This window comes from Macaca nemestrina, chromosome 2 (assembly GCF_043159975.1).
Source record: "Macaca nemestrina isolate mMacNem1 chromosome 2, mMacNem.hap1, whole genome shotgun sequence".
NCBI lineage: Eukaryota > Metazoa > Chordata > Mammalia > Primates > Cercopithecidae > Macaca > Macaca nemestrina.
In genome coordinates this window covers 24571323-24586040 of record NC_092126.1, presented here as the reverse complement: position 1 = coordinate 24586040, position 14718 = coordinate 24571323, and the positions used below count along the sequence as shown (strand labels likewise).

Below are 14718 nucleotides of genomic sequence, written 5' to 3'. Positions count from 1 at the left end.
CCCCAACTACTGAGATAGTGGATGGCCGGTTAGGACCTCCATAGGTTGGCGAAACAGAATATAATTGTAAAACAGAATAGGTAGCCTCCGTATTGACGAGAAAAGAAATTGGCTTACCTGCTACCTGTAGAGTTACCCTAGGCTCAGTGAGGGTGACAGGGGTCTCCGAATGTGGGCACCATCAGTCGTCGTCCAGGTGTAGGAGCTGGAAGGAGCCTTCCGACCCTTGAGGAGAGGCACCACGTTGAGGCGCAATGCCTGCCCTGCTGGCGGGGCAATCAGACTTCCAGTGTCCTTCCTGTTGGCAGGTTGGGCACGGCGTGGTAGGCAGGTGAGGATTTGGACACCTTTTTTCCCAATGCCCAGTTGTGCCACACTTAAAGCATGGGCCAGACGGAGTGGCCGGCTTGGCCTGGGGACACTGGTTTGCCCAGTGTCCTGGGTCTCCGCATTTATAGCAGGAGCCCCTGGGAGACTTACCCTGTGTCTTCCCTGCCGGCACAGTGGGCAACGCTGGTTGGAGGGCAGCCACTAGAGCTTGCGCCTGAAGCACAGTCCTTCTTTTCTCCTTGTCTAGCTCTGCGGCCTCAGCTGCTGCTTCTCTGGAGTTAAAAACTTTAAAGGCCAATTTTCCTGTATGGGAGTCTGAGGCCCATCTTCAACCTTTTTTTGCTTTTTTCGAATATCTGAGGTTGACTGGGAAATAAAATCGGAGGCTAGGACAGCTGCTCCGGCTGGGGAGGTGGGGTCTAGCCGAATAAATTGGGCTAGTGCCTCTGTAAGGCGATTTAGGAAGGAAGCCGGGTTCTCATCTGGGTGCTGGATGATTTCCTTTAGTTTATCAAAATTGACCACTTTGTTAGAGGCTGCCTGCATACTGGCCAAGAGACATTGAACCATAATGTCTCTCCTATGGTGGCCGGGCTGCTGCGGTTGGTAATCCCAATCTGGTTCTATGGACGGGACAGCCATCTTTCCTAACAGGACGGTGGCATCGGTTAAATGCCATTGATCTGCATGTTGCCTGGCGGCTGCGAGAATGCACTCTCTTTCCTCTGGGTTAAGAGTGGAAGTAAGAATGACATGTAAGTCATGCCAGGTAAGGTTATATGCTCTGGCCTAGGTATCGAAACTCTTTGGAATATTAGGTGGGGTTGGCTGAGAAGTCGCCAAGTTGTTCTTCAGTTTTGGAAAGGTCAGCCAAGGAAAAGGGGACGTGGACTCTAACCACGCCTTTGGCTCCAGCAACTTCTCGGGGTAGGGGAGGGGGCAACAAACTAGCAGGGAAGGTTGGAACAGACTGACCAGTAGGGTAGGTTAAGACAGGCTGACTGGTAGAGGGCTGACTAATGGGGGCCGCTACCGCGGTCTTGGAGCGAGTGTGGGCGGAAATGGGAGAGGTAAGAGGAGTGGCTGAGGGAGGAGTGTCGGGAGGGGCGGTAGGAAGTCCATAGGGAGGGGGGTTGGAAAGTTGGGAGGGAGGTCGCCTGCCTTCGGCCCCATCTGAAATGGAGGTGGATTCCTCCTCAGTTGCTGAGGTGGGGGCCAAGGGCAGGGTTTAGGGGTTTAGGCTAACAAGACCTGGGCCATTTAACACCAGGCGCACAGGTCTGGGCGAGAGCGCAAATCCTAAAAGCCTTGGACGTAGATAATTTCTGACCACTTTCTGAGCCTCTGGCAGAAATTAGAGAGATCTAATTAAAATGTTACGGTCTAAAGTGCCTTCAGGCGGCCGTTGAGACTGGCCACGCCACAGTGGAAAGTAAAATCAGTCGCTTTTGTTTAAGATCTTGCTCTAATTGTAAAGTTTTGAGATTAGTTAGAAGACACCCTAAAGGGGTATCTCTAGGTATTTTGGATTGGGGATTTCCTATTGCCTTTCTCTCGCCTATAGGCGGAAACCGAACTCTACCTGGCTACAAAGCATCCTTTGGAGCCACTAGAGACCGGGAGGCTCCTGGAGCCAGAATGGAGATTACCTCCAGGCGGACGTCTCCGTCCTGGACGGGTCTCACACGGACTGGAATGGAGTTCCTTTGGGCAGACGTCTCTACCTTTGGGAACTCTCCTGTGGGTCACCTGGTGACCAAAAAAACCTTGGGCCTGCGCAGGACTTCTGGCCAAGGAGTATGAGAGGGAGGCAAGAGATACTCACCCCTAGGAGACTTGGAGGTGTGGAAAGCGATGTCTAGATCCTGGTCCGTCCGCAGCGTGGAAGGAGGAGGCTCCTCGGACCTTAGGGGGCCCTGAGGAGGGGTCTCCTCCCGGGTTTTTGGCATGCCACAGTGGAGAGGAAAATTAGCCGCTTTCGTTTTAAATATTGAGCTAGATGTAAGGCTTCCAAATTTTGGAAGAGACACTCTAAAGGGGTGTTTGTAGGGATTTTCGATTGTGAGGTTCCCATTGTTTAACCACCAGAAATGGAAACCGACCTCACGCAGTGGCAAAGTGTCCTTTGCCACTGCTGGGGACCGGGGGCTCCTGGAGCCACTAACGGAGAATTGAGGAACTTCAAGATGGACGTCTCCGGGTTGAAGGCCTCACTGCGCCACAGGGTGGCTACGTCCTTGGGCATACGTACGACTCTAGGCCAAGGACACGGAAACGGACGGAGATGGTTAACAAAGGGGAGTACTCACCGAAGAAGAAATTCTCAGAGCGGCACCAGTGGAAAGCTGGAACACTTGTTTGGTGTTCGTGGCTGGTTGGGTTGGGAGCCGGTTCGCTGTGGAGGAGGTTCGTTAGACCCTTAGGGGATGTTGAGGAAGGGTCTCCTCCTGGGTCGGGTTTCTGCACCAACTGTTTTAATTTAATTTAATGTAACTTAATTTAAGAGAGCTAAGTAATTAAACATGAGGCCAAAGTACATAAGAAAGTGGCAGTCTTTTATTGCAAATATGCACACACTCGGGCGAAGTTCTCTGGTCCTCAGGTGTGGGGGGGCCAGGGAAGTCGCGCCGGCGCTCTCGGGTGATGTTCTCCGGTCCACAAATGCCGGGGCCAAAGAAGTCACCCTGAACTTGTTTTTCTACATCTAGCCGGTCCCATCTGAGGGTGATGGGAGACAGTAACAGGTCGTTAGGTACTAGATTCTCATAAGGAGCGCACAACCTAGATCCTCGCATGCACACTTCACAGTAGGGTTTGCCATGGTGTAAGTGCAGAGGTCAAGGAAGAGGTGAGCCCTGCTAGTTTCTTGCTTTGCCTGGTAACAACAACAGTGTCACGGGATAATGCGAGTAATACGAACAATGGGGAGCGCCTGTAAATACACATGAAGCTTTGCTCACTCACCTGCTGCTTACCTCCTGCTGTGTGGCCTGCTTCCTAACAGGCCACGGACTGGTACTGGGAGTTGGGGAACCCTGGATTAGAGAGTTCAGGTTTTCTTCTCTGGGTGTGACCTTGAGCAAAGCACTTCACTTTTCTGACCCTTAATATTATTGCCTTTGAAGTGAAGGCTTTCAGTGGAAGCGTTCAGCAGGGAAGGAGCCTTTTCATTTTTCCTAAGTATTCCTTTCTTTCCCCTTCCCCCCATATACATGCTGAGAATCACTGCTGAAGTGAGCCATTTTTACTGCAAGGAGAGAAAGGTATAGTGGAAAAGGGGACAAAAGGTTGAGAACAACACAGCTCATTTCTAGAGTCGTTTCAGCTAATTAAAGGATTGCAGATTTTGTAATTCAGTATTTTAATTCTGATTGATTTTATGCCTAATTGTCCAACTGCATGGATTTCTATTCCAGTTCTAATGCTTGCTTGCTTCTGTGTTATAAAAAAAGTTGAAATCTAGATGGTTTCCAAAGTCTTTATAATCATAACCTATTTCTAACAACCCATGTATATACAGGTTGAACATCCAAAATTTGAAAATTTTAAATCTGGAAAACTTTTGGTCCCAAGCATTTCAATAAGAGATACTCAACCTGTAAAAAGTAAGACTTAGTTCTTGTTGATTCCATGGTTGGTCTTTATGTTTACAAGTAAATGCGTATTATAAAAGTGTAGCTTAAAAAGGAAAGGAAGATTATACAGTTTTTCCCTGTAGTCTTTCTTCCCGTTTCCCAATTTCTCTACTTATCCCTGCTCACTACTTTATACAGTTATGTGTCTTAAAATTTTAAGTCTGTTGGCATAGTTGTGTACTCATTGCAGTGTATCCACACATTGGGAAAATGAAATATACACACAGGTAACACAAAAAGAGGCAGGGAAGTCGAGGAGTGTCATGAACTTGCTGAAGAAGTCTTCCTTTCTCAGTGACTCATAGAAGGCTAGTTTACTCTCTAAGCTTGCTGGCTACTACTTTCCCTGGGAAAGGGAAGTATTATGATTATTAAGTAGTAGTTATTTTTTCATTTAAAATATTCTTTTTCTTCTATTTATTCCTCTCTGCTAAGTTGTTGACAGTGATAACAAAGGGTACAGAGTAGGTAACAATAGTGACTTTAAAATGATATTTGGTGAAAGATCACCAAAATCATTTTTTTCGTCTTTACATCTCAAATCTGTAAAGTGTGCTTAGGGTAAACATCATTCCTGTTTATTAAGCACTCACTGACCAAAAAGTACAAAATAATTATTTTTCTTGGAATATTTCAGGAGAATTAGAACCAGATGTTTAAGGACTAGAAAGAAGCCTTATGGAGGATAAAATTAACAGTCCAGTTCTGCATGGAGTTTAGTTTATGAAATGGATCTTTTCTATCAGCACTATTATATGCTAACTTCCTAAGATGTTTTGGTAGACTTTGGCAGTATTGGTTTTTAGAAAAAATTAATACAAATACAGGGAATCTCAGGGGTTTATGGAATACTAGTCTTCATTTGTCCTCCTCTCAGACACTACAGAACTGGCCTGTTTCTGAACACCCTCTGGGGGCATAGGGAATGCCTTTTCACTGTCAGTATAGAGTTCTTTTTTTCCTATGATCCAGTTAATACTGTTTCTTAATATGTCTTTTTCCACCAAAATTAGAGGTCCTATATATATGTTTTTATAACGTTTATATTTGCACAGAATGTTACCACTTCCAAAGGAGAACTTAGTACAGCTTTTAGCAGATCGGAAAGGTTGCAGCTAAGTTATGGACTAGGGGTCAAATAGAATGGTCAGACCTACAGAACATCTTATACAAAAGCCAGGAGACAAGAAAGAGCCCAGCTCTCTTGAAAGCTCTGCAAGTAATTCCAGTATGATTGGAGTAATCGAGTTGAAGGGGAGCTTTGAGATGGCAAGGGGTGGGACCAGAAGTGTAAGTGGGAGCCAATTCTTTATGAAAGACTTTGTATGCTACAAAGAACTTTGGGCTTGATCATGAAGAACCTAGAGAAAGCAGGGAAGCAAAAGATCCTATTTAAAGGAGTTTCTGGAAATTACCCTATCTGCAGTTTGGTGAACAGATTGGAAGGAAGCAAAACTGGAGGCAGGGAAACCATGCAAGATGCTGGTGCCATAATCTAAATGAGAGCTGATGTGGCCAATAATCATAGTACAGAGATAACACTGAAGTAAGATTCAACAGGATTTGGGGGACTTAGAGCAGAGGAGAAAAAAGAGGCATGGTCAAGGATGACTCTCAGATTTATGACCAGATTAGAGATGCTAACAGTTTGGTAGGTGATCGTCAAAGATAGATAATGAGATACCCAGAATGAAGGTGAAAAGACTAGGTAGTTCATGGTAGAGCCCCTAAGTAGGCAGACATTGAAGAGGACAAACAAAATGGAGTAGAACCCTAAATTAGAGGGAGACTGCCACTAGAGAAACACCTTCATTATTGTGTTGTATGCCAAAATCTCAATATCCCTGCAGCTAGCTTCCAAAGGGGCTTTGGACATAGGTGCAGTATATAGTTTGAATGTGAACAATGTACTTTCCCACAGGAAGGATGAATTCAGTTACATGGACTCTGCTTATAAGCAAGGATTGCTAAAGCTTTTGAAAAATCCCCTCATCATCTTCTTACTACCCCATCCCTAGTAATTTCAGGTCAGTTCCCTGGATTTACAGGGACTGAACACCTATTGTTCAGACAAGATGTTCCCTACCTGATCAGTCACACACCTATTGTAAGAGAATTTCACTGGGTTGTGGGATTAACAGATAGCAATTCTCACTTGCTGTGTAGTATGATTAGATTTTTTAAACACACAGTTTAGGTATCCATTGCCGTTAAAACTTTATATTCAGCTAGCTTATTCTATGAATATTAATTTTAAAAAGCCCATTCCCCTTTAATTTCTTCTAGTTATGCCATCAATTATAATCCCTTCAATCAAGATTTAGACTTATAATATACATAGCTAATGTTTATTCAGCATTTGGTATGTTCAAGCAAGGTTCTAAGCACTTTTTTTGTAATAATATCATCAAACCTCCCAATAACCTCCCAACTTCTTTGATTCATGATGTAGAAATATACTGTGAGCTATGTATGTAATTTTAAATATCCTAGTAGTCACATTAAAAAGAGGAAAAAAGAAATAGGTGAATTTTATTTTACATTTTTAGCCCACCATTTCAACCTGTAATTATTATTAACCTGTAATTATTAAATAGATAAAGAGTAATTATTAAAATTACTAATGAGATATTTTACTTTATTTTGAGGTACCATCATCTCATTTTACTTACGAAGGGATTGAGGCACAGAAAGGTTAAGTGAAAAGTGGTGGCAAGTCAGACATATTCTTTCTATGGAGCCAGAATCCCAACATTGCCAAGGCATCCTTCCTCTTTACCTGTCCCAAAGTCAGTGTTAAGTAAAAAAGCAGTAGACAGAGCCAAAAACTCTTGGTCTTAGAATCACAGATGTGGCACAGCAGATTGAAAAGTATTCAGTATATTAAAAGCATCTTATGATCTTAAGTAAAGACAGTGAGAGCCTAATTACTTTCATGACTTTTATTACATGTAATATTTCAGCTGTACATAGGGGCTCATCCACTGTAGGCTGCAGCATGGGAAGCTGAACGTGGTTTGATTCCGTTGCAGAATTTCTCCTGAAGCAGCAACCTTGGGCATTCAGCCAAATCGTAATTTGCTGATATTTTTCATTCTAAAAGATTTACCTCATTGTGTTTTTATTTTGAAATTTAACTATGAAAGCTTTAGGTTTTTTTCTTATTTAAAAAAAAAATCTGAAAATAAAACAGTAAGGGAATTGATCATTTTCAGAATGTTGCAAGTGGGAAAACATTACTAAATAACCTAATACCTGAAAATCCTGATGTTAAATAAACATTCTATTCATTGATAATTTGAATTTCCTAAGAGTGGCAGCAGTGAATATACACGTTTTCTACAGTTCTGCTATGTCTAAATATACATCATAAGATTAGTTTACAGAATCATTACTATTATTTTTTGATGTACACATCTTTGTAGCCTTGTTTTTCAGTTCTGAAACCATTCTTATAAATTTACAAAACAGCCTCTTTGAGTGTATTTTTGATCATCTACAACATGTAACAGCAACCACAACAGCAACTGACCTTTGGAGGGTTACTATTTTCCAAGTTCTGTGAGTACAATTCTACTAAAAATTTACAAGATTGGTACTATAATTATCTCATTTTGCAGTCAAGGAAACTAAGACATAGAAAAATTACACATTTACCCAGGTCCTACCAGGCTTTAAATGCCAAGGCTAGGATTCAGACAACTTAGTCTGACTCCAGAGCCTGTTTATGTTCTTCATCATTGCTCTGTACTGCAAGTGTCCTCCGGCACCAAATTTTATTTGATCAGCTTGAGAGATAAGTGATCATTAAAAGAAAAAACAGTCTACAGATTTCTTTTTTTTTTTTTTTTTTTTTTGAGACGGAATCTCGCTCTGTTGCCTAGGCTGGAGTGCAGTGGCCGGATCTGAGCTCACTGCAAGTTCCGCCTCCCGGGTTCACGCCATTCTCCTGCCTCAGCCTCCCGAGTAGCTGGGACCACAGGCACCCGCCACCTCGCCCGGCTAGTTTTTTTTTTTTTTGTATTTTTTTAGTAGAGATGGAGTTTCACCGTGTTAGCCAGGATGGTCTCGATCTCCTGACCTCTTGATCCGCCCGTCTCGGCCTCCCAAAGTGCTAGGATTACAGGCTTGAGCCACCGCACCCGGCCCAGTCTACAGATTTCTTTCTCAATTCTCGATTCATGATACAGAAATATGATGTGAGCCACGTATGTAATTTTAAATTTCCTGATAGCCACACTAAAGGAAAAAGCAATAGGCGAAGCATATTTTAATAAATTTTTACGCCAGTACGTTCCAAGTATTACCATTTCAACATGTAGTTGTTCGTTAAAATTATTAAATTAATAGGTAAATAGTAATTAAAATTATTAATGAGCTATTTTACTTTCTTTTGCATTAAGTCTTCAACCTTTGGTGTATATTTTACACATACAGACAGCACATTTCAATTTGCCCTAGCCACATTTCAAGTGCTTAATAGCCACATGGCTACCATATACAGCAAAGTTTTGGATGTTGGGTTCTCAACTGGTACATATCCAAATAGGAGTGGGGCAGAGGGCTGTGCAGTTCAAGAACCACTGCTGTAACCTTTGGGATTTCAAGTGATACATTTCTAAAATGTTAGATGATTTCTAAAATGTTAAAATTTTTGACCGGGCGCGGTGGCTCAAGCCTGTAATCCCAGCACTTTGGGAGGCCGAGACGGGCGGATCACGAGGTCAGGAGATCGAGACCATGCTGGCTAACACGGTGAAACCCCGTCTCTACTAAAAAATACAAAAAATTAGCTGGGCGAGATGGCGGGCGCCTGTAGTCCCAGCTACTCGGGAGGCTGAGGCAGGAGAATGGCGTGAACCCAGGAGGCAGAGCTTGCAGTGAGCTGAGATCTGGCCACTGCATTCCAGCCTGGGCGACAGAGCGAGCCTCCGTCTCAAAAAAAAAAAAAAAAAAAAAATTTATATAAGGGAAAGAGTATTAGTTTTATATGCATTTTGTTTGTTTGTTTGTTTTTGAGAGTCTAGAGTCTTACTCTGCCACCCAGCCTAGAGTGCAGTGGTGTGATCTTGGCTCACTGCAACCTCCACCTCCTAGGTTCAAGCAATTCTCCTGCCTCAGGTAGTATCCCATCTCCTATCTCCTGGGATAGGAGTATCCCAGATACTCCTCCCAAGTAGCTGGGATTACAGACGCCCACCACTACACCTGGCAAATTTTTGTATTTTATTAATAGAGATGGGGTTTCACCAAGTTGGCCAGGCTGGTCTCGAACTCCTGGCCTCAAATGATCCTCCTGCCTCAGCCTCCCAAAGTGCTGTGATTGTAGGCTAGTTTTATATGCATTTTAGAAGACTAGTCGGTTATCAAGATAATTTGTTGCTACTGGCTAAGATTTCTTAAAGAGGCACACTTTGACAGCATAAACCAATTCAGAGTGATAATATTAGCTGGGTTATTTTAGTCCACTGTTAATAACTACATAGACAGCTGACTAACTTCAAAGAACCAATACAACTTGGAGTTCTGACTGAGAGCCAAATAAAACTTGGAATGGGCAAAAATTGGGTTTATGTTATCTGCAGACATTGCCCTTCTTGGTGGGATACTGCCGTCTTCTACTTCGGAGTCCCTTCCTCAGCCGCACTATTTGGTAGCGACTCCTTATTTAGCCTGTATCTTATAATTTACTGTGGTTACCATCCTTGGGAGGCTATTTTAAGATTTCTTACAGTGACTCAGAGAAATTATAGCTTGGGATTTGCTAGATGTGTTTGTGTATGTGTATGTTATTTCATAGCTGTATACACTCACCTGTGTGTTTTTTTTAACTGAATTTATTCATCTACCTTGAAGTAATGTTGTAACTATAAACCTGTAATTTTCTCTACTTTTAAGCTCTTCCTTCTGATAAGGTTATCTATTCGTATTGGGTTTAATTATAGCTCAAGGCATAACCATGTGTGTTATTCATCTGAGTGAGTGAGCCTGTCTGGCAACAAGAGGCTGTTGTTGCCAAAGCTTTATTGTCATCTGGGCTGAATATACTCTGTCTGTGCCTCATTGCCAGCCTCAGGAGAAGGAGGTGATGGGGGCAATGGGGGAGGAATGTTGTACTGTAGTCCCTTACACCACTGCTTCTCAATATATTCCAGCCCTTTGCAATGAACTAGGATAACTGTGATTTTATTTACTTCATCTTTTTTTAAACAAGAGAAATCAAACACTAGAAATAAAATTTAACTCTGCTTCATTTCCCATCTCTACATCTATTTCCTCCCATCTCCCCACTCCCCCTCATCCGTTGTTGTTCTCATAACCATTATCATGAATTTAGGTTTATCTTTCCAGATAATTTCTTAAAAGACTTGGACATAGATATGTATCCATAAATAATATAAAATATTCATACCATAGGACCTGTAAATTCATACAGTAGGATCTTATAAATTAAAGAGTAGGATCTGTTTTTAATTTATACAGTAGGATCACACTGTACATATGCAGCACGTTGCTTTTCTCACCATATTGGTAGATTTTGACATAATTTTTCTTAATGTAAGAATTTGGTACATATGTAATAACGTATCTAACACATGGCAGATTAGAAAACCTGGTAATAAAACAGAAAGCACCTGAATCCGCTGCACACACTGAGAAGTAAAACATACCCAGAACCATTGAAGCTCAGTATGCTGCTTCTCCAACCTCTGCTCCCACCCAGGAAACCACTCTTCTGAACTTTCTTCCTACTCATTTTCTTTTCTTACCTCATATTTATGTGTCCCTCAACAGTATATATCCTTGTTTGCTTGCTTTTAAGCTTTGCAGAAATAGTATCATACTGTATATATTCTTTTTAGTCTTAATTTTTTATTCAATATATTTTTAAGATTCATTCATGTTAATCTGTATATTTTCACTGCTGTATAGTATTCCTACCCATTTTTCTGTCAGTAGCCATTTGTGTTGTCTCCAATTTTACTATTATAAATAGTGCTTCTATAAACATTCTCAATGTCTTCTGGTGGTACACACATGTAAAAGTTTCTCTGTAGTATATACCTGGGAGTATAATTGCTATGTTGTAAAATAGGTGTACAGTTGACCCTTGAACAACTCAGGGGTTAGAGGTACCAACCCCCCGTGCCATCAAAAATTCATGTATAACTTTTGACTTTCTCCAAATTTAACTACTAATAATACCCTACTGTTGACAAGAAGTCTTACTCATAACATAAACATTTCAGTTAACACATATTTTGCATGTTATATGTATATATGCTGTATTCTTACAATAAAGTAAACTAGAAAAAAGAAAATATTAAGAAAGTCATAAGGAAGAGAAAATGCATTTACAGTATTGTACTGTGTTTATTGTTACCCTAAGTTTACATCATCTGTTTACAAGATGAAATGGCAGCTAACCACAACTGTAGACCTCAATCTACAGTGTATATCAAGTAGTTCAACTTTCCCTTGTAATGGCATGACTTTTCTCTGCTTGTTGGGAGCACTTCCAGAATCACTAGTGGCCCTTCGTATGGATCCCATGGTGTTATTTAAGATTTACGGTATTGCACAAACACAATGAAAAATAGGCGAGAACTGAGAGAGATCAGTTTTTACCGCAGTATGCAATTTGCTGGAGAGATGAACTGCTCATGCAGAGATGATTTTTGTCACATGGCATTTTAGGCAGCTATTGGCAATAGCTGAGTTCATTGCAATAGCAACACGAGGTGGCTACAAAATTATTACAGTAGTACAATATGTACCACAGTTACTTTTATGCATTTTATTGTGATTTAATACTCTGTGTTTGCTTACATTTCTTTTAAATGCACATGGCATCATGTATCGTTTGTGTGGATAATTTTAACTTTTCCATAAGAGATTGATATATATTTTCTGGTAGTAAATGAGAAAAACTAATACCTTTGTATATTTTGTGCACTCATGACATTCCTAACTTTCTTTTAATTTTTCAATATTTCTAGGCTAGTGCTTTGTCAGCAAGTTTTTTCAAATTGTCACAAATCTCAAATTTTTCTAGCGTATTTTCTTGAAATTTACTTCATCTAAGTTGACCCACGCAATGCAGACCTGTTGTTTAGGGGTCAACTGTATATTCAACTTAACTAGATGAGCCTATGTTCTTATCCAGAGTGATTACTCCTACTCATCAGCAGTACATAGCAGTTCTAGTTTTTCCACATCCTCATCAACACATGGTTTTATCTGGCATTTATTTTTGCCTTTGCATTTTGTAAAATAATATTACTGAATTGTGATTTTCAGTTTCATTTCCCCGATTTTGATGATATTGAGCATTTTTCATATGATTATTGGCCATTTGTGTTTCCCTTTTTTTGGAAATATCTATGTATTTTTTAATAGAGTTAGTCTTTTTTTAGTTGATTCTTAGGAACTTGTATATTCTCAACACTAGCATTTGGTCACTTTTATATGATCCAAATATCTTTTCTCAGTTTGTGGCTTGCCTTGTCACTCTCTTCAGTCAAACTCTAAAATTTTGACTTTTGCATTTAAATATTTAATCCATCTGCAACAGAGTTTGTTTATTTACTGAGGGTAAAAATTCAATTTCTCTGTTTTTCAAATATAAAAACTTTTCCTAGTCCCATCAGTTGACATAAATCAGGTTTTCATATGTGTGTGGAAAAGTTTGAGGAATTTCTTTGAGCTTCCAAAAAAAAGTTGTAAATCAACTTGTCGAATTTTGGTTTTAAAAAGCAGTTGGACTTTTTAATTGGAATTGTGATTAATCAATTTGGGGAAATTGACATCTGATATCAGGTCTCCCTACCCATAAACTTGGTATCTCTCTCCATTTATTTAACTCTTATGAGTATTTTTCAGTGAGTTTTATATAATTTTCTCCATAAAGATCTTACACATCTTTTATGACTTTATTCATAGCTTCCTTACAAGACCTATTGCAACTCATTTAAAAATATATTTTCTAGGAGCCAGTTGTGGTCCAGTGATGCGTGCCTGTAAACCCAGCTACTTGAGAGGCTGAGACCCAAGAATGACTTGAGCCCAGGAGTCCAAGACTAGCCTGGGCAACCTAGTGAGACCCTGTCTCAAAAAAAAATATTGCATTTTCTGGTGGTGTATTGAAATGAAGTTGATATTTGGATATTGAGCTTATATCTAGCAATTTCGCTAAACTCTTTTTATTAAGTTTAATACATTGTGTATATATACATATATATAGTGTTTAGGTTCACAGGGAAAAAAGCCCATATATATATACTACAAATACTATTTTATTTCTTCTATCTCAATCCATATACCTTTTATTTTTCCTTCTGATTTTCATACTTTAATAAATATGATCTCTAGTACAGTACTGATTAGAAGTGGGGATAACAGCCATTCTTGTCTTACTCATCAATTTAAAGGGAGTGTTTTTAATATTTTACCATTGAATATAGTAGTTGATGTGAGGTTTTTGATAGATGTCTTTTATCAGGTTAAAGAAGTTTCCTTCTATTCCACTTTTGCTAAGTTTATGGAGTTTTTTAAATTATGAATGGCTGTTTGTGATAAAATGGCTGCTTAGTAATGAGTTTTTTGTAGATATAAACTCATTTCAAAATAAGAGGGAAAAGAAGCTGAATCCTTATTGGCAACAAAATCTTTCCCAAGCCTCTTAATAGGGTTGCCTACTTTGTTATAGGGTGTGAGGAGAATTTCTAGTATTCTGTTATTATTACATGTAGGTAATAGCTTGATGAAACAAAAAGAACACTGGAAAGCTAAATCCTAATCTCATTTTGCCCTTCTTTTCACCTGAGAGAACTAATACAATTCACTTGACTCACGTGGGCCATATTGTTTTCAGCAAAATTCTCTGAAACTCAGAGACATGTGTACTGCTAGTAGCCGTGTGGCTTCTTCATTTGCTTTGTTATTAATCCATCATCATCCAACATACTGACTTAGGAGGCACTAAGGACAAGGTACAACCTGTTCCTCAAGCACCTTCTAGAGGGGGTGGAAAGAAGCAGTAGTTACAAAACACAGTTATAAAACAAAATGATACATCTTACCATCTACAGACCTTATTGCTCATGATGTGTGGGTCAGGAAGTCCTTTGGGTGGGAAGAAAGAAAGGAAGATTCAGATGGGATATGATATTTGAGCAGAGACTTTGGATGATGAACATTGAACCTCCTTTGTGTTCTCAGTTGTTAGCAAAGGGATCAGACTAGTCATTCCCCAGAGGCCCTTCTAACTTTGAAATTTTGTCTCTGACATCACAAATAATTTCATGCTTTTATTAAACATTTGTGTTCCTACCTCTGGCCTATGGTCCTTGGATTCTTGTTCCATAGGCTTAGGGTTGTGAATGACAAAAGAGGATCTTGGTGTTCTTTTATTAAGTAATAACAATATGAATCTTAACAGAGTTAACTGATTAATTTTTTGTGTTTTTATGGAATTGCTCAATTGGTTATCATAAATAGATTTTGTTAAATTCCAGCCTGTATATAATTTCTAAGCACATTTCATTTGTATGTCTTATTTCAGTGCTGGACCCAAAGGAGACAACATTTATGAATGGAGGTCAACTATATTGGGACCCCCAGGATCTGTCTATGAAGGAGGGGTGTTCTTTCTTGACATTACCTTTTCACCAGACTATCCGTTTAAACCCCCTAAGGTCAGTATGAATTTTCATTGGTTTTTAGCAATATGGATTATATTTCTAGATACATA

The 14718-nt window shown here is 40.0% G+C and overlaps 1 protein-coding gene across 3 annotated transcripts in view; it reads left to right on the top strand.

Annotated features, from left to right (window-relative positions):
* LOC105488915 (ubiquitin conjugating enzyme E2 E2) overlaps nucleotides 1–14718 on the top strand; it is a 386674-nt gene that overhangs the window by 285857 nt on the left and 86099 nt on the right. For 2 of the 3 annotated variants that reach the window (XM_011753422.2, XM_011753423.2), the window contains exon 4: nucleotides 14530–14662. In XM_011753422.2, the coding sequence (XP_011751724.1) occupies nucleotides 14530–14662 (133 nt within the window). Of the gene's footprint in view, nucleotides 1–14529; nucleotides 14663–14718 lie in introns of those variants that run through there. The other variant, XR_011619641.1, reaches the window with a different exon arrangement.